Source organism: Schistocerca gregaria, chromosome 4 (assembly GCF_023897955.1).
Source record: "Schistocerca gregaria isolate iqSchGreg1 chromosome 4, iqSchGreg1.2, whole genome shotgun sequence".
Classification (NCBI taxonomy): domain Eukaryota; kingdom Metazoa; phylum Arthropoda; class Insecta; order Orthoptera; family Acrididae; genus Schistocerca; species Schistocerca gregaria.
In genome coordinates, this window is record NC_064923.1 from 329,128,335 (window position 1) to 329,148,777 (window position 20,443).

The 20,443-nt window shown below is 39.2% G+C and overlaps 1 protein-coding gene across 11 annotated transcripts in view; it reads left to right on the forward strand.

Moving 5' to 3' along the window:
- Positions 1-20,443, forward strand: part of LOC126268005 (F-actin-monooxygenase Mical) — a 505,795-nt gene that overhangs the window by 318,335 nt on the left and 167,017 nt on the right. For 7 of the 11 annotated variants that reach the window (XM_049973383.1, XM_049973381.1, XM_049973380.1 and 4 more), the window contains 4 exons: positions 5,612-5,847; positions 8,476-8,598; positions 15,534-15,812; positions 16,253-16,492. In XM_049973383.1, the coding sequence (XP_049829340.1) occupies positions 5,612-5,847; positions 8,476-8,598; positions 15,534-15,812; positions 16,253-16,492 (878 nt within the window). The remainder of the gene's footprint in view (positions 1-5,611; positions 5,848-8,475; positions 8,599-15,533; positions 15,813-16,252; positions 16,493-20,443) is intronic. The other 4 variants (XM_049973389.1, XM_049973388.1, XM_049973387.1 and 1 more) reach the window with 1 other exon arrangement.

Below are 20,443 nucleotides of genomic sequence, written 5' to 3' on the forward strand. Positions count from 1 at the left end.
ATGAAGGGGGTGCACATGGGTGTTGGTTTTACTGATCACATATTCACTCTCTTTCAGTTAGTCATTTCTGCATTATGGGCACTATTGCACCGTGACAAAAAACAAACAAATGAAGGTTGGGTTGGCATTGTGTAGTTTAGTTTAATTATCTGCATGTTCAGTATATCATAATTGTAGCCATTCACTATGATATGAAATTACCTAAATTCAATGACAGACCATTTTATTTACTGGGAAACTAAAAACTCGCACCTGGCTCCACAGGTCTTCCTTATAGACACACCATGGCCATTGATAGGTTTAGTTCCTACTGGAAACTGCTGCAAGTCACTGCTCACATATCCAACTGCAAAGGAATGTTATTGACAAGGGATGGATTTATAGCAGAAGACATGACAGCTTCTTGACATTATTTGATCAGCCTGTGCAGAAACAATGGCTTTTATTTTTTCATCAAATAAGCTTTCAAGTAAAATATGCTGCTACCCAGTGAGTTGAAAATAAAGTGCTCAATCCTCTTCTTCTCTCTCTCTCTCTCTCTCTCTCTCTCTCTCTCTCTCTCTCTCTCTCTCTCTTTTTTTTTTTTTTTTTTTTTTTTTTTGTGTGTGGACATGTGTCTAGATGGTCTTCTGCATTATGCAAAATTAACCATTGAATTAAGATGTTCGCTTATTCTTGAAAGAAATCATCACTTGAAGAGGCTTCTAATTCTACATACATTCATTTACATCATATTGGTTTCAGAATTGTGATTTCAGAGCTTCATTTCTTCTCCTGGCTACTACACACCTGTCGCACCATAAAGGGGGTTATTCATCACTGTCTTCTGTGTAAAATAGCGTGTGACATTGCTGGTCAAGAAACAGGAGCTCCACTGCTAGCCAACTGTATAACATCACGCAGACCCTTCTAAGTCATTGGAATCAAATTTTGCAGGGGCCTTGTACTCCTAAGTAATAAATATTACAACCAAACACTGTATTACACTATTCACTTGTGTAGAGCCTTTCACCTAAAGCTAATCCACAGTTCAACAACAGGTCAATTTTTGTTGGCACTACTGAGATATATTTACAGATGTGGCATTCCACACTCCATATACCAAGACAATGCCCAAAAATTCCATGCAGCCAACAAGGAGATAACAAAACTGTGTATGACCACCACTGCTGTTAAGACCACCAATGTTTTGTGCAATAGGCATAACATGGAGGCTTACAGCACCACATGGGCTTGGTGAGGAGGATGTTGGGAGAGGATGGTCAATTCAATCAAACTATATCTACAAAAAGTACTTGGATGCTCCAGCATGGAAAAAGAAGGGCTACAGACTGGTCATAAATACTGAAGTTGCCCTCGATTTGAGGTCAGCCGCCCAAAATGAAGCCAAAAATCTCTCACTGGCACACTTCCTTGCGGGGAGAGACTCACAAAACAGCCTCCAAGCCCCCAAATATAACAAACTTGATGAGAGATTTTAGACTCCTTCACTAAACAGTAGAAGATTTCTGGAAGCACTGGAAGGAAAAATATTGTACGCTCTTGATTAATTCACACCAAGTCAAATGCCCAGATAGAAGACTGGGGAGGATTCAAACAGGTGATGCCATCCTTATGCTAGAAGCAGTTTTCATACAAATCATTTGGAAGAAGGCAAGAGTGCAGGAGCTGTAAAGAAGGATGAGATGAAGTCCTGTGCACAGCCATCCTTGTCACTTCTGGTATAAGATATGTCACCAGGTCTGTGCAACTGGTTTTACTCATGGAAACAGACCATGACAAGGGGGAAGGAGGGGGGGGGGGGGGGGGGGGAGATTGCTAAACAGCATCTCAGCATTTGTATCTGTGTCCCTGCATTTGTAACTAAAGGCATTGTGCAACTTGCATAATCTGTAAGTTATGTGTAAATTAAATTGTATGTTGACTGGAGTTTAAATAACTTTTTATTTGCTCACAAGATGACAATGGCATTTTTAAGCTCTTCTAAAATGTATTTCTTAAGAAATAACAAACCACTTACAGAAAAAAAGTATGTGCAATTTAAGTGTGACTGTAAAAGTGGCTGTGACTATTGAAAGACAGTGCCACATGTTTCCCACACAAAATCAAATGTATAAATTGTTAATGCACTGTTAATAGAAATAAATCCAGCTGATGATGATGGTATGACACTCTGAAATGTGTAGTGTGAATAATAGTATATGTGATTGTAAATAAAATAGAAAGAAACTTCCACATGGGAAAAATATATTAAAAACAGAGATTCCAAGACTCACCAAGCGGGAAAGCGCCGGCAGACAGGCACAATGAACAAAACACACAAACACACACACAGAATTGCTAGCTTTCGCAACCAATGGTTGCTTCTTCAGGAAGGAGAGGGAAAGACGAAAGGAAGTGGGTTTTAAGGGAGAGGGTAAGGAGACAAGGAGTCATTCCAATCCCGGGAGCGGAAAGACTTCCCTTAGGGGGAAAAAAAAAGGACAGGTGTACACTCGCTCGAGCGCGCACGCGCACACATGCGCACACATGCGCACACACACACACACACGCACACACACATATCCATCCGCACATACACAGACACAAGCAGACATATTTAAAGGCAAAGAGTAAGGGCAGAGATGTCAGTCGAGGCGGAAGTACAGAGGCAAAGAGGTTGTTGAAAGACAGGTGAGGTATGAGCGGCGGCAACTTGAAATTAGCGGAGGTTGAGGCCTGACGGATATCGAGAAGAGAGGATATACTGAAGGGCGAGTTCCCATCTCCGGAGTTCGGATAGGTTGGTGTTGGTGGGAAGTATCCAGATAACTCGGACAGTGTAACACTGTGCCAAGATGTGCTGGCCATGCACCAAGGCATGTTTAGCCACAGGGTGATCCTCATTACCAACAAACACTGTCTGCCTGTGTCCATTCATGCGAATGGACAGTTTGTTGCTGGTCATTCCCACATAGAAAGCGTCACAGTGCAGGCAGGTCAGTTGGTAAATCACGTGGGTGCTTTCACACGTGGCTCTCCTTTTGATCGTGTACACCTTCCGGGTTACAGGACTGGAGTAGGTGGTGGTGGGAGGGTGCATAGGACAGGTTTTACACCGGGGGCGGTTGCAAGGGTAGGAACCAGAGGGTAGGGAAGGTGGTTTGGGGATTTCATAGGGATGAACCAAGAGGTTACGAAGGTTAGGTGGACGGCGGAAAGACACTCTTGGTGGAGTGGGGAGGATTTCATGAAGGATGGATCTCATTTCGGGGCAGGATTTTAGGAAGTCGTATCCCTGCTGGAGAGCCACATTCAAGGTCTGATCCAGTCCCGGGAAGTATTCTGTCACAAGTGGGGCACTTTTGGGGTTCTTCTGTGAGTGGTTCTGGGTTTGAGGGGATGAGGAAGTGGCTCTGGTTATCTGCTTCTGTACCAGGTCGGGAGGGTAGTTGCGGGATGCGAAAGCTGTTTTCACTGCTGCATATGTGTGGATGTGGGTGGGCTTAGTCAAGGGGGAGTAAGCAGTGAAAGAAAATCTGTGGTACTAAAACAGCAGACAGCTGTGTTTAGGGTCCTTTATTTGGAACCCCTACTAGTTTCATTGCTTAAACATCTTCAGGTGAGTATACAAATTGTGTCATATGAGACCCAAATGTTGAGATGGGTAGAAATTCCAACATTCAGTGTCAAAATAACAGTAATTCACCACATTATATACAACTTGACAGTATGTTCATGTGGCAGATTACTATTATTTAGACAGTGAATGTTGGGCCTTCTGTCCTACCCCACAGTTTGCTCTCATAATGTGTATACCTGCCTGAGGATGTGGCTTTAAGCTGTGAAACCAGTTATCATTCCAGATATAGGATCTTACACACAAAATCAAAGAATTAAAGTCCAGGTTGGAATAGCAACAATATTATGAAAAGGATAGATTCCTATTCACCGTAAAGATGACACATTGAGTTACAGTCAGACGCAACGAAAAGACTGTTACAAATTCAGCTTTCAGCCAAAGCGTTCTTCAGAAAAGAAAACAAACACACACATTTGCACAAGCAGGAACATTCCATTCACATATGACTGCTATCTCTAGTTCCACTCCTGTGTTTTGGCCAGAAACTTGATCAATTGGCTGTGAATCTTCTAGATCCAAGACATCAAATGCTGGTGGCTTATTCAGAAGTGGCACTTAAAATGATGTATGAGAACGATTCACATCAGTAACTGCAAGACAGAGGAGGTAGTCATTATTTAGCAGTCCAGACTATGCACCAGATCTCATCACGCAAAATACTGCACCTGTTTCCTCAGTACCCCCTTTCCCTATGATCCATAAACCTTTGACACCAATCAATGATTTATCATTAAACAAATAATGCTTATTCATGTTCCACTCATGTTAATGTGACCACCTCCTGTGTTCCATGTCAAAGTGCAGTAACCACTCACAGTTTGTAGATGGAAGCACTAGCAGTGGAGGGTATACAAAGCATTCTGGAGGATCGTGGAAAACATTGCAGGCGGAAACAAAGTATTTTATCTGCTCTCCAAAACGGCATGATTGTTGGCTTTCAGGTTGTAGGCACCGACATTTCCGAAATAGGTAAGTTTGTAAACTGTTTGTGTGGTGCTATGGTTAAAATAACACTGTGCATGGCAAAATGGCGCTATCCAAAACTGGCACTGAGGCAACTGTGGTGCAGCAGAGGCCACATGTGGCAGGGGGTGAACGATGGCTGCAGAGATGTGAACAGGCGAGTAGATGTGCAACTGTTGAGCAACTGACTGCCCAGTTGAACCAAGGAGCAACCAACAGTGTCTTCTCAATGACCATTCAGTGAATTTGGCAACAAAGGCTGAAATTTGCATACCAGTACTGCAGCTGGATTGGTGACCAGTGCTGGCCTTTTCAGATGAATCATGTTTTATGCTCCATTGGATAGATGGCCGTTGATGTGTACGGCATGAAACGTGAGAAAGCTAACACCCTGTAACAATTGTCTGAAGGACTCAGTCCAGAGGAGCGAGTGTTATGGTTTTGAGAACATTTTCATAGCATTCCTTGGGTGTACAGTGGACCAACACAATTAAGTACCTATCCTTGCAGATCATATTCAATCTTTTGACAGGTGGTCACATTAATGTGACTGGATATTGTTCAGTTACTTAATTCAAGGAAGTGTGAAAGGATAATAAAATACCAAAGTGAAAGCATTGCTAACAAATTATGAAGAAAACTAGGTGGGATGAACATATTATGAGCATTAAATTTAGTGTGTGTGTGTGTGTGTGTGTGTGTGTGTGTGTGTGTGTGATCCGCATTTACATACTATAAAATGTTGTTGTTATAGGATTGTAGGAGGAAACAGTAAAACTGTTACAGAAAATTTAATTAATTTAGTTTTTTGTACTGGTAATAAAATTACACTGTCTTCATTTTTTAAGCTGCTCATATTATTTGTACCATTTTTTTTATGAACTGCACTACTTACACCATGTCAATAGTGTCTTATAAATAACAGATTTATATCTAACTTTCTGTTGAAATATGAGATACGTTGAAATTGTATCTGTTTGCATATAATATGAGTACATTTAATTGTGAGTACAATTTTCTTTACAGATTCTCAGGTACATCCAGACACACTTCTCCACTGGCTGAAGAAGCAAGTAGCTTTGTATAGTGATCTCCATGTGGAAAATATGACTGATTCTTTTAAGAATGGACTGATTTTATGTGCCATTATCCATCGATATAGGCCTGATCTCATAGATTTTCACTCACTTAAACCAGAAGATGTGTCTGCCAACAACCAGCTAGCATTTGATACATTAGAGAGAGAACTGGGGATACCACCTGTAAGTTACATGTGTTATACATTATTTGTCTGTACCACACTTCAAATAAAATAACCTTACTGTTATGAGTCTTTCCTGGAACAGTCTAAGTCCGTACATTTAGTCTTGGTAATTTCAAATGTTGCTGTGGAAAAGTATGTGATCAAAAGTATCCAGACACCTGACTGAAAATTACTTACTAGTTCATGACGCCCTCCATTGGTAATGCTCAATATGGTGTTGGGCCGCCCTTAATCTCGGTGACAGCTTCCACTCTCGCAGACATAGATTCAGTCAGGTGCTGGAAGGTTTCTTGGTGAATGGCAGCCCTTCCTTCGTTGAGTTCTGCACTAAGGAGAGGTATCAATGTTGGTCGGTGAGGCCTGGCATGAAGACGGCATTCCATAACATCCCAAAGGTTTTCTATTTGATTCAGGTCAGGACTCTGTACAGGCCAGTCCATTACAGGGATGTTATTGTTGTGTAACCACTCCGCCACATGCCATGCAGTAACAGGTGCTCAATAGTGTTGAAAGATGCTTTCGCCATCCACGAACTGCTCTTTAACAGTGGGAAGCAAGAAGGTGCTTAAAATATCAATGTAGGCCATGTGTTGTGATAGTGCCACGCAAAACAACAAGCGGTACGAGCTGCCCCTCCCCTCTCCATGAAAAACTCGACCACACCATAACACTACTGCCTCCGAATTTTACTGTTGGCACTATACACGCTGCTAGGTGACGTTCACCGAGCATTCGCCGTACCCGCACCCTGCCATCAGATCACCTCATTGTGTACCATGATTTGTCACTCTACACAATGTTTTTCCACTTTTCAATCGTTACGCTCCTTATGCCAAGCGAGGCGTAGTTTGGCATTTACTGGCATGATGTGTGGCTTATGAGCAGCCGCTCAGCCATGAAATACAAGTTTTCTCACCTCCTGCCTACCTGCGTAGTGCTTGCAGTGGATCCTGATGCATTTTGGAATTCCAGTGTGAATGTCTGGATAGACATCTGCCTATTACGCGTTGTGACCATCTTCAACTGTTGGCGGTCTCTGTATGTCAACAGACGAGGTTGGACTGTGCACTATTGTGCTGTATGTGTCCCTTCATGTTTCCATTTCACTATCACATTGGAAACAGTGGACCTAGGGATTCTTAGGAGTGTGTAAATCTCACGTACAGACATATGGCACAAGTGACACCCAATCACCTGACCATGTTCGAAGTCCATGATTTCCGTGGAGTGCCCCATTCTGCCCTCTCACTGTGTCTAATGACTACCGAGTTCACTGATATGGAGTACCTGGCAGCAGGTGGCATGCACCTAATATGAAAAACATATGTTTTTGAGAGTGTCTGCATATTTTTGATCACATAGTGTATGTAGTGATGACAGTATGACTTCCATAATCAGCTATGTATTCATTTTACTCTTAGTACTTAAAACAAATTTTAAGTAGTACTGTGTTAGCCTTTACATATGTCTGCTTGTGTATATATATATATATATATATATATATATATATATATATATATATATATATATATATGTGTGTGTGCGTGCGTGCGTGCGCGCGCGCGCTCGCGCGCAAGTGTATATCTGTCCCTTCCCCCCTCCCCCTGCAAGGTAAGTCTTTCTGCTCTTGGGATTGGAATGACTCCTTACCCTCTCCCTTAAAACCCACATCCTTTCGTCTTTCCCTCTTTCCTGAAGAAGCAACCGTTGGTTGCGAAAGCTTGTATTTTTTGTGTGTGTGTTTGTGTATCTATCGACCTGCTAGCGCTTTTGTTTGGTAAGTCACATCAACTTTGTTTTTAGATATATTTTTCCCACGTGGAATGTTTCCCTCTATTATATTCATCATATATATATTAGAAAGAAACTTCCACATGGGAAAATATATTAAAAACAAAGATTTCAAGACTTACCAAGCGGGAAAGCGCCGGTAGACAGGCACAATAAAACAACACACAAACACACACACACAAAATTTCTAGCTTTTGCAACCAATGGTTGCTTCTTCAGGAAAGAGGGAAGGAGAGGGAAAGACGAAAGGATGTGGGTTTTAGGGAGAGGGTAAGGAGTCATTCCAATCCCGGGAGCGGAAAGACTTACCTTAGGGGGGAAAAAAGGATAGGTATATACTCGCGCGCACACACACACACACACACACACACACACACACACACACACACACACACATATCCATCCAAAAACAAAGATTCCAAGACTTACCAAGCAGACATATTTCTGCTTGTGTCTGTATATATATGGATGTGTGTGTGTGTGTGTGTGTGTGTGTGTGTGTGTGTGTGTGTGTGTGTGTGTGTGTGTTAACCTTTATTTTACAGCAAGAAGATCTGTTAAAGTGCTCAAATACCATCCTTGAGAGACTAGGTTCATATCCCCATCGAGCTGTCCTGAGTTAAGTTTTCCTTGATTTCCTTAAATCACTTAAGATGAATGCTGGGATGGTTCCTTCGAAGAGACCACAGCTAATTTCTCCTTCATCCTTGTCCAGCTAGAGCTTGTGCTCAGCTTTTTACAGTCTTTGTAATCAGTGGTGAACCTAAGTCTTCTGTCTTTGTGACGTATGTTATGCTATTTAGAATTAATTGTTGCCTTTGTTTCTTTTTTAAAGGTAATGACTGGTAAAGAAATGGAACAGTGTGATATTCCAGATAAGCTAACTATGCTGTCATATTTGTCTCAAATTTATGACACATTCAGAGGTGAAATACCCCACATAAAACACCCTAAATTGGTGAGTAACATAAAATTAAAAAACAGAAAAAATCTAAATGAGGAAGAAGTAGCAACTCTCTCCAAACTGTTTGCTCGAAAAAAATTTGAACACAATGACTTTTGTCTGTGGTACCCAGCATGCATTCATAAAATGTATTTAATGTAAAACCTGTATGGTTACTTAAAAAGCTGGGAATTGTTATTCTTAATTTTGTAGTGAATTTAATTTGGTACCATTTGAATGACTAATAAGTAAAATGTATTCTTATGAAATGTATGAATGCATTATCTTGGTAAGCAAAGCAGTGGTCTACAGTGGAGTACAGCTTGGGACACAGTTTTAGTGAAGATGTGGATGTGGAAAAGAAACAACATTGTATGGGTTAATGGTCAGTTGATAGCAGCAGTCTGTGACTATACTTTCAGTCTCACAGAACTCGCAGTACTCTACGAAAAGTCATAGATTTTAATCCATGTGATGTGGTAGGAACCACAAAAAAGAAAAGAAAATATTCATTTTCAATAGGTTAGCTATTTGAGAAATTGTGCTTGGCATGCTATTAGAGTTCCAGAGTTCTCGCCATGAAATGTGTTCCAACTTTGTGTATGTTAGCATAATTTTGTAAGGCCACTTCCGCTCATAAAATTAATTGTAAGTTGAGTTGTTTTTTGGTTGTTCAGTTATTTACCCCTAAAGCATCATAAGTGATGAGTAATCAGTTAAATGTTGACAAATTTGACAGTGGCACAAAAAAAATTACCAATTTTCCGTAAACTTGAAGGTACAGCAGTCACTGAACGCACAATTAACAGCTGATAACAGCATAAAATTAATATTTGCCCACATACATGACAAACACTGTGTGGGGGTATGGAGCAATTGTTTAAGCTCAGTTTTAAATATAGCAAGTTATATGTTTCAGTTCATGCAGCATAATGAGAAAATTATTTGCGTAGTGAGTATGAGGTGATTCTAAACGAAATTAAGCATCATAAACGCTCATAGAAAATCGCCAAGTTTCAGTTACTCTGATCAACCAGAACATTATTACCACCTTCTCAATAGCTAGTATGTCTAACTTTGGCACGGATAGCAGTGGCAATGCATGATGGAATGCAAGCAGTGAGGCCTTGGTAGGTCACTGGAGGGAGTTAGCACCACATCTGCTAACACAAATCACTTAATTCCCGTAAATTCCAGGGAGAGGGTGATGAACTCTGCTGCCAGATTTCTACATCTACATCTACATCTACATCTACATTTACATTTACATACATACTCCGCAGTCCACCATATGGTGCATGGCGGAGGGTACCTTGTACCACAACTAGCATCTTCTCTCCCTGTTCCACTCCCAAACAGAATGAGGGAAAAATGACTGCCTCTGTACGAGCCCTAATTTCTCTTATCTTATCTTTGTTGTCTTTCCACAAAATATAAGTTGGCGGCAGTAAAATTGTACTGCAATCAGCATCAAATGCTGGTTCTCAAAATTTCCTCAGTAGCGATTGACGAAAAGAACGCCTCCTTTCCTCCAGAGACTCACACCCGAGTTCCTGAAGCATTTCCGTAACACTCGCGTGACGATCAAACCTACCAGTAACAAATCTAGCAGCCTGCCTCTGAATTGCTTCTATGCCTTCCCTCAATCCGACCTGATAGGGATCCCAAGCACTTGAGCTGTACTCAAGAATAGGTCGTATTAGTGTTTTATAAGCGGTATCCTTTACAGATGAACCACATCTTCCCAAAATTCTACCAATGAACCGAAGACAACTATCCGCCTTACCCACAACTGCCATTACATGCTTGTCCCACTTCATATCGCTCTGCAGTGTTACGCCCAAATATTTAATCGACGTAACTGTGTCAAGCACTACACTACTAATAGAGTATTCAAACATTACGGGATTCTTTTTCCTATTCATCTGCATTAATTTACATTTATCTATATTTGGAGTTAGCTGCCATTCTTTACACCAATCTCAAATCCTGTCCAAGTCATCTTTTATCCTTCTACAGTCACTCAACGATGACATCTTCCCATACACCACAGCATCATCAGCAAACAGCCGCACATTGCTATCCATCCTATCCAAAAAATCATATATGTAGATAGGAAACAACAGCGGACCTACCATACTTCCCTGTGGCACTCCAGATGTACTCTGTCAGGTTCAGATCTGGTGTGTTGGGAAGGCCAGCACATCAATTGGAACTCACAAATGTGTTCCTCGAGCCACCCCATCACACTCCTGGAATAGTGATGTGGTACACTGCCATTGGGAAACATGATCATCATAAAAAAAAAAAATAGTGTATGTGGTCTGCAACCAGTGTACTACACTCCTTGGCCATCAAGGTGCCTTGAACAAGCTTCTCTGGACCTGTGGATGTTCACATGAATGTTCTCTAGAGCATAATCTGGCCGCTGCCAGCTTGCCTTCAACCCGACATATAGGTGTCAAGGAGGAAGACAACAGATTTGTGCCCTCCCATCATCCTGATGAAAAAGGTACTGGGCTTTATGGACCATGCAACACCCTGCCACTGCTCCAATGTCCAGTGCCAATGGTCAAGTGCCCATTTCAGTCCTAATTGCTGATGTCACGCTGTTAATATTGGCACCTGCATGCGTCTTTGGCTACAGAGGCCCCCTGTTAGGAGTGTGTGGTGCAGTGCGTGTTCAAACACCCTTTTACTCTTCCCAGTATTAAAGTCTGATGTTAGTTCTGCCACAGTTTGCTGCCTGATCTGTTTTACCAGCCTGTGATGTCAGACATCTGTGATGAGGGGTGGGTCTCCCAACCCCATGATGTCAGGACATGGTGTCACCTTGGTTTCATCACATGTTGAAGATGTTCACCACAGCACTCCTTGAACACCCACCAAGTTGTGCAGATTCCAGAATGCTCGTGCTGAGCCTCTGGGTCATCGCAATCTGCCCTCCATCCAACTCTGATAGATCATGTGCCTTCCCCATTCTACACACGGACAGCACACTGCGTAATGCTACATGCACTGTGCATGTGTCTGATTAGCAGTCATTTCTCGCCAGATGACACTGCAATCACCTGTGTGTGTTTATATTGATAGCAGGTCGGTGATCATAATGTTCTGGCTGACCAGTGTATCCAATGGTGTACCCCTACATGTAACCTCAATAATCAATAAGTTAGATATGTGCATCAGAAAGACAGGAAGTGGAATAACTGCATGACACAAATTCTAGATTGAGAAAGTGACAATTTCACCTCATTGGTTCTAAACTAATTGAGTGTAGTTGATATGATTAGCCCATGCCTAGAAACCTTATACAGTTGTTCTTGGTACTATTTCAGTACAGCTAATACTTGCAAACTTTTGATGTTGGGAAGCAGTGAAATAATTCTAGGCTGCCCACAAAGATATCAACCATCTTATTTGACTAGTACAATGATGTGACACAATTGGCCATTAATTTTAAATTATAATATTTTCTGTATGGAAAATTATGTTGACATTTGGGAGCTGTTATTTCAAGAATGTGGTAAAATAATTTTGTGTTGATTAGTGTAGGTTATGCATAAAAATTTGTAGGACAATAGAAAGATGGATGTAATAGGATGTAGCAAGACTTTTTTTGTTTGTTCACTGATGAGTGAAAAACAAAAGGGAATGAATCATGATGGTCCTCGTAACTAATACCATATAGATATGAATAATTTGCACACATATTTCCAAAATGTAAGGAGAAAAGACTGGGGTACATGGGTTAATTATTATATGACTCGCAGTGCTCTGCGTCCAGCAATAGCATTGTTGCGGCCTCAGTCTGTGATACATCGTTAGCACATTAGAACTGAAATATTAACTAATGTTAATTTGTTAATTATGGCTGAAAGTTCTTCTTGTCACTTGTACACTTCTTAAAAAAAACTTAAAACGATCAAAGAAGCATAGAACATTGTAAACTGTGCAGTGAGAAGAAAGTACAATATGAGCGCAGATTGTATTTGCAACTGGTGAAAAAACAAAACACAGCTGCAGAAATGAACGGTAATTGCTGGGCATTTCAAGGCCAAAAAGTGAAGCATCCGGACTTTTTTTTTTTTTTTTTTAAAAAAAAAAAAGCGCTGTGCAATTATGTACATGAGAAGTGACAATATGGATGCATGGTGGCTAGTGAAATGTGCCAGCTCTAGGTGTTTAGGGTGGCAATCAAGATTTTTCAATTGAAATGGATTATGCTTCTGGAGGAAAACTAAGTTTGCTCAATGGCTTTCTGGTGATCACAAGAAAAAAGTGTTATTTTTCATCACTACATGATCAAATTGCATCATGAACATTCCTGTATATTGTGACAAATTGGTAATGCAGATCAAATGCCAGTTTATTTTGAGATGCCACTGACAACACTGTGATCACAAAAGGGGAGTCCAGATCATTGTACGAACTTGTGGCAATGAGATGTAAAGCTGTACAGTCATGTTATGTGTAACTGGTGATGGACAAAAGGTGCCAGCTTCTGTGATACTTAAAAGTATAACTATTCCGAAAATGTCAGTCAAAGTCATATCAGTGGGAGTGAATTCAAAAGGGTGGAAGCACAGTGACCTTGTGGTTGACTGGATGATGCCTGTGGGCAATGTTGCCGTGGTGCATTACTGAATTTATGCGATATGCTGGTCTTGCACAGCTTCTGCAGACAACTCAGGAAGTGCAAGATGTGTTACAAAAAGGGAAAACTGGGTTGGTCATTATTCATGGAGGTCTAAAATCCATCCTGCAACCACTACATAAGTGTGTAAATCAGACATTCAAAGCTTCACTTAAACAGCAATATACAGATGGATGGCAGATGGAAACTGCAAGTTCATGCCAAGTGGAAAAAATAAAGTGGCTAGAATTGTCGCAGATTTGTGAGTGGGTGAAATGTACATGGGACTCCATTCTGCTACCATTGGTGGAAAAACTCTTTAAAGAACGTGTTAACACAAATTTGCTGGATGTAATAAAGCATGACACATTATGGGAAGATGGCGATGACAACAATGGTTTTTCCACTATTGATGACGAGGCAATAACATAGGATGGAAACATACAATGAAATGAACTTGGAAATAATATCTGGGGAATACTTAGAGTGTGTAGTAATAACCAGATAATTTTTGCACTCATTCTTAATGTTTATAATTTATTTTCTTCATTTGTGTGGCTATAGTGACCGCAGTTGCTTTATAATTCTTGGGGTATTTTTGGTCTGTCGTTGCAACTACAAAAATGCGTGATTTTTTTTCCACCAGACACATTTTGATTTATTGAGGTAAAGGATCATCAGTGATGGTGATTTTTGGCTGATTTCTTGCTTACACTGGGAAATGCAGTCTGATAGCACATCAATGTTTTCTGTTTTCGACACTGATAATTTTCATCAAATACAGTGGTGTGCATAAAAATGTGGTATGATAAGTGCATAGTGCTGCAGAACATTATCAGTGTCAAAAACAGAAAAATGTCGATGTGCCAGCAGACCTCATTTTCCAATGTAAGTGAGAAATCAGCTGAAAAATCACTACCACTGATGATGCTTTACATCAATAAAGCAAAACACAACTGGTGAAAAAAATCACACATTTTTGTAGTTGCAACAAACAGACCAAAAATACCGTCAAGATTTATTATTTTTATTTTTGAATGGAGATGAGCACATTTAAAGGCAGCACAGATACAGACAAGAATTAACTTACTAACAACTGGCAGTGACTAACACACACTAATTGTAACATAGCTCCAATTGGGACCAACTATGCAGGTGTCATCACTGGGCTATAAATAACATATACCAATTAAAGATTTATGAAGTATTATTGAACTGGCTGTGAAACTAGACATGTAACTACAAGTTTCAATTCTGCAAGTATCCAGTTGCAATATTTAGTTTTACAAAATGTATTGATGTATTTTATATAAACACAATTTTGGTAGAGATACAATCTTGATACAAAAATGAATAAAGGAAGTTTCACAAACTATCATGCCAGAATTATTCTAATTTACATTTTAATTACATAATTATTTTATTTTTACGTTGTCACTGATCTTTGGACAAATTTGAGCAAGTCATTACAAGTCTTTGAATAGATCGTATATAATTCTTAGTTAATTTCAAATTATCATGTTTTCTTCCAGAATGTTCTGCAAAAGCAGTTTTGTAAAAAATAACAGTAGTTTAACATTCTGCACAATATTTTGTAGTCTAATTGCATTTGCAGGATGGTAACAGCATCAAAATTATGAATGATAAAGGGTTGTACATTAAAGGATCAGTCTGTGAACTACTCAGTACATTACAGTGATTACAGCGTGCATTTGTGTGTGTGTGTGTGTGTGTGTGTGTGTGTGTGTGTGTGTGTGTGTGTGTGTGTCGTGTGTGTTATATTTCAGAAGGGAATTTATCTGGAAGCTAGCAGAGTTTTCAGTATTGTTTCTGTCTTATTTGCAACATAATACTTGTGATTTTCAGTTGGTTGTTACTCCTTAAATCATTTACTGTTTATAGGCAGATATTTAGGTTAATGTAGAGAAAGATGTAGAACTACACTTACCTACAAAAAAAAGGAGAGAGAGAGAGAGAGAGAGAGAGAGAGAGAGAGAGAGAGAGAGAGAGAGAGAGAGAGAGAGAAGAGAAAAGAAAAGAAAAGAAAAGAAAAGAAAAGAAAAGAAAAGAAAAGAAAAGAAAAAGAAAAACAGAATTACAAAATCTTGAGTTGTGTATGTTGTAATATTGCTTTGGTTTGAAGACAATGCCTCAGTTGGGTCTACCCATATTTTGTACTAACAAAGAAAATATGAGTAATTACCAGTGTCCTCTGTTATTTAGGTGACAGTAACTTTGGTTTAGGTTGTAGCTTCTGATATTGGAGTGGAATACCCTTTTTTTTAAAAAAAATGTTGACATCATTCATTTCCAGGAAATTGAACCTGAAGACACCCCTGCAGCACCTAGAGCTATTAAATTCCGCCACTTGCAGCAGTTGACACCAGCACAAAAAGTGAATCTCATTGGACGTATAAGCAATACCCAGCATCACAATCGTAGTGCTGTAAGCAGGAAGCGATTTTCCTCAGACAGAGATTTGCTTACTGGAGCTGGTACTCCATATGGAATTGGTAGTGAAAGAAAGACTGAAACTTCAAGAAAGTCACGTAGCAAGCGAAGGAGCCTGGAGAAAGAAAGACAAACTGGAGATGTAAGTTAAATTGTGTTTTAGTGTCCTTCTTAGAAACACTGTGCTATCAGATGATTCAACCAACACTACTGATCACAAATGCATTAATTCTGTGCAGGTCATGCCTATGTGTACACTCGTTGTTCACTAGGCATTCACTGCACTCATGGTTCCTTATGCATCTTGTAATTGTTGTGATTCATTATTTGTATGCGAGTCCTAAATTCTTAGTATTATACAACAAATGTCTGAATAAAACATGAGTCCAATCGTTACTTTAGCCTTATTCTCAAAATTCTCTATTCTTGTAATATGGATTTATCATTAAAACACTTACAATGTTTTACTTTATATCTCATCATTTCATTATTGTACTTGAAAAATGTCCTTGTGTTGCCCAATCACTTATTTTTGCCAAACCACTTATGCGTATTTGAAGCTAAATGTGTTACAATGCTTAGGAAGAACGTGAGAAACGTTTGGAAGAAATTCGACAAAATAGACTGGAGAGAGAACGAAGAAGAAAATACCTTCGAAAGTTGACTACGTTACAGTTCTATAAAAGCATGCAAATGCTTCAGACAAATGCTAGATATGAAAATTCACAGCCATTTGAAGATTATTCAATATTTCTTTATCGTCAGACAGCTCCAAGTTTTGAAGAACGTGTGAAAGATTTGGAGAGAAAACTATATTACCCTGTAAGAAACTTCATACGTATGTGCATGGTGTTGTGTTCAGGAATGTTTCACCAGATGTTGTTGAGTTAATTAACATTATTAACATTCTTTTGTCAGGAGCACAACTTGTTTCCCAATGATAAATTAAACCATTCTCATTAGCTGCCAGAAAATGTTTGTTGTTTGTTATTGAGTAGACAGGCTTTATGTGTCTGAGCCTTACTGCAATGTGATTAACATAATATTTGACCATACTTCAGATACTTCTTTGGTCCTTAGTTTTGTTATAATTTTGTCATTGAAGCACAAGCTGGAAGCTACTTTTCCTCTTGTACTGATGTTTTACATTTTTCTCCCCCGTCATATGTGATATGTATACTGTTAAGAATATGTAATTTATAAGTGTAATAGTTTAGAAGCTGCACAGATATGACTCGGCTCTGACCTGCCCTGCTAATGATCTATTATGCCTTTGTTTGTTATAATAACTTCAGTATTGGAATTACCTACATGACTATTTTTGTGATGTATGAGTTTGATATCAATATTACCATGAGTCCTCTTAATAAGTGTGTTCCAGGAAAATATTTTTGGTACCTTACTTCATTTTAAAACTGTGGCTGTACTGAGAATGTGATCAGCACGAGTCTTCAGTACTCCACTTTGTATGATTAGCTTCCTATCAAATATATTGAATCTTGGCTTCTCTCCTTGATAACACAATATTACACACACACACACACACACACACACACACACACACACACACACACACACACACACAAACACAAACACAAACAAAACATCGAGTCTGCTGACTGCTGTGGTGCCACATCTTTTCCTTTTCTGTACTTTATCTAACAAGCTTTAACCTCAAGCTTTAATGCTGTGAAATAATTGCAACATTCTTGTTTTGTGTTTAAACTGCAGTCAGTTAAATATCAGAAAGAAAATGACGTTGAACTACTGTCATGTATGCACGTTTCTTTATATTCCACGTATTTCGAATAAGCTAGTAGAGACAATCTCACATAATTAAATCTTAATAAAATTCATTATTAGTGTCATCGGTAATGTGGTGCTGAATTAGTTTGTCATTGATTTATAAAAATGTAAATGGCTAACTGCATTTATGTTACAATAAAAAAAATTCTTTCTATCTGAAATATGTAAACAGGTTCTGAATTTTAATATTTTCTCTCTTACTGCAGACATACGTAACACAAGTTATGATATGGTTAACATACTAAATGACAGATTCTTTTTGAAGATTATATTAAGTTTAGGAATCTTAGACACATTTATTCTCTTGAAGCACATGACTTTATGGACAGTTGGTTTACTTATGAAAACATACTAAAGCATAGATTTTGTGGAAGGATAGTGTTACAGACAAAGAGATAGAGTACTACGGAGACCCCCTCACATCAGCACAGTGAAGAAGACTTAAAAAGCATCAGTAGTTTACATAGAAATATTGTAGTGTCTCACATCAGTTGCAGGACATTTGCAACAAGAAGACATGGTTGAGAAAATACATTTCGATATCAGACTCTGTGTATTTTAGTGCACCCTCTACCTTTTAGTCTAACTTCAAGATGACATTTGACAGCAAACAAGTTGTATTACTGTCACCAGCAGCACACCAGTTGGAGCCTAGTGTTGTCAGTGCCCACTGTATTGACACTTTCGTTGTACAAAGAATTATGCCTGCCAGTTCTTTGCAAGCCACTGCAGTAGGAGATTTTTATAATGTGTTTCTAGGTGCTATTAAAGTTGCCAAAAAAAGATATAGAGGGGACTCTGTAGAGATCTATATTATACATGAATGTGAAACTTATTTATTTGGATAGACACCAAATCTAGAATTTGACTAACCACAGAAATCTCACTGTTATCAATTTCAGGTTTAAACCAACTCTCTGTCCTCATATTAGGTGAGCTCTATTGTTTTTTAGAATCACTTCAAACTCTCATCTGATAGGTGGGTGGGGGGGAGGAGGGTGTATTAGTTTTGGCCTTACACTAGTCTAGTACTTCAGGTAGTCATACAGCTGCTACTGCAATGAAATTCAACTTTAAAAAAATAAAATAAAACTAGTTTACAACCTACAAACAGTCAGTCACCTGAAGAGCAGCTCTGTTATGAATAGCACCCTGACCCATTTAGGGAGACCCTAAAATTCTCAAACCTATGTCACTGATCCAGGAACTTCTGAAGTATCTCGTTCAAGCCTTCTACTCAACTCAAAACCAGGGGAACATAATCAGTTCTGTGTACAATGCTGCAGATTGTGAGCTTTGTTGAATTTCTGCGAGTATAGTTGGTCTTCTCATTCTCACCCTTCTCTGGCAGTTGCAGAATGATCTGAGCCCATAGATGAGAGGCATAATGTATTTCAACATGAGCCACAATCTGCAATAGGTTGCATCCTGTTCCCTCAATGGCTACTAGAAGAGCCTCTACACACACACACACACACACACACACACACACACACACACACAAGATGTGCACAGGGTGACCCTTCCTATCCTTTGCTGTCACCTGCTTAAGGGATAACACTTTGTAGCCCATATAAACTGCCATTTATTAATAGACCCTACCCTTTGGTATTTTCCAACAGGTGAAAAATGTCTCATTCGCTCAGCTTCAATTGAAAATATTACCACGAACTTGTTGGTTTATCAGTAAATGTAATATTGTGGGTCTTCCTTGCTCCTTGTCTTCTTGACAAAGGGCCCCAAGACCTAACACCCACAATCAAGTGAATAAGTGGTGATACATCCTTTACTTCTTACAGAGAAGACATTATCCACAGGGCAGGATAGTACTTAGGATGCCATTGGTGTTCTGTTACATGTCTCTCTGTAGCATTCCCAAAAACCCTCTCATAATAGCTTCCAATAATGTGACAGCAGTCAAAAGTATTCCCAGATGCTTACAGACAGCAACAAATTTATCCCATGCTCATGAAAAGCATCCACAGTGAAGCTGCATTATGGCTGGGGGTGCAGTGCTTTACAAAACAGCAAACAAATAACTTTACACTTGTTTTGCTGACCCTGTTTTAATTTGTAAATCTGTTATGCTACAATGATCACAAGTTATCTTTAAGAACTTACATTATTAACATCCAACTAAGAGATTTCTCTTACAACAGGAGAAAATTCTGTGTATCATTCCTGTAGGGATAGTGAAGACAAGGCTAGGCTAATTAGTGCATGCTCAGAGTTATTTAAGAAATAATTCTTCCTATACGAATGGATCAAGAAGCAGCTCTAATAATTGTCACAATGAGAAGTATCCTACCATACACTTCACAGTGATTACAAAATATGGATGCTGATTTAGGTGACTTACTAATCAGTAGCACATGTCCTAAGCCGAAAAATCAGCATTAGGTGTACCTCAAGAATGTTGGATGATGCTATTGTTAAAGAGACGGTATAAATGGTAAAGTGTTGAAACATACATATAAACTTGCAAGATACTGGAAATTGACACCCAATGTAAGCAATGTGATCAAAATTCCTCCTTTACTAAATCATCACCAATAAATCCGTAGAATGATACACAGAAGTTAAATGTATTTGCATTTGCAGTGCATGGAGGCACTTATGAAGTAATCAAATTATAAATGTTTTTGACATCACTTGTGCGAAATTCAGCTTGACCTTTCCTCTTTTGGTATACTGAGAACCATAGATGAAGGGCAACAGGCAGAATCCATATTCCTAGATATCTGGAAAGCATTTGACATGGTGCCACATTGAAGGCTCTTAATGAAGGTACAATCGTGGAAAAAGTTCACAGATATGTGAGTGGTTCAAAGACATTTTAAATAATAGAATCCAGTATGTTGTCGTCAAGAGTAAATGTTAATCAGAGACAAGGTATCATCAGGAGTGCCCCAGGGAAATGTGATAGGACCATTGTTGTTCTCTATAGATATAAATGATTTGGCAGAC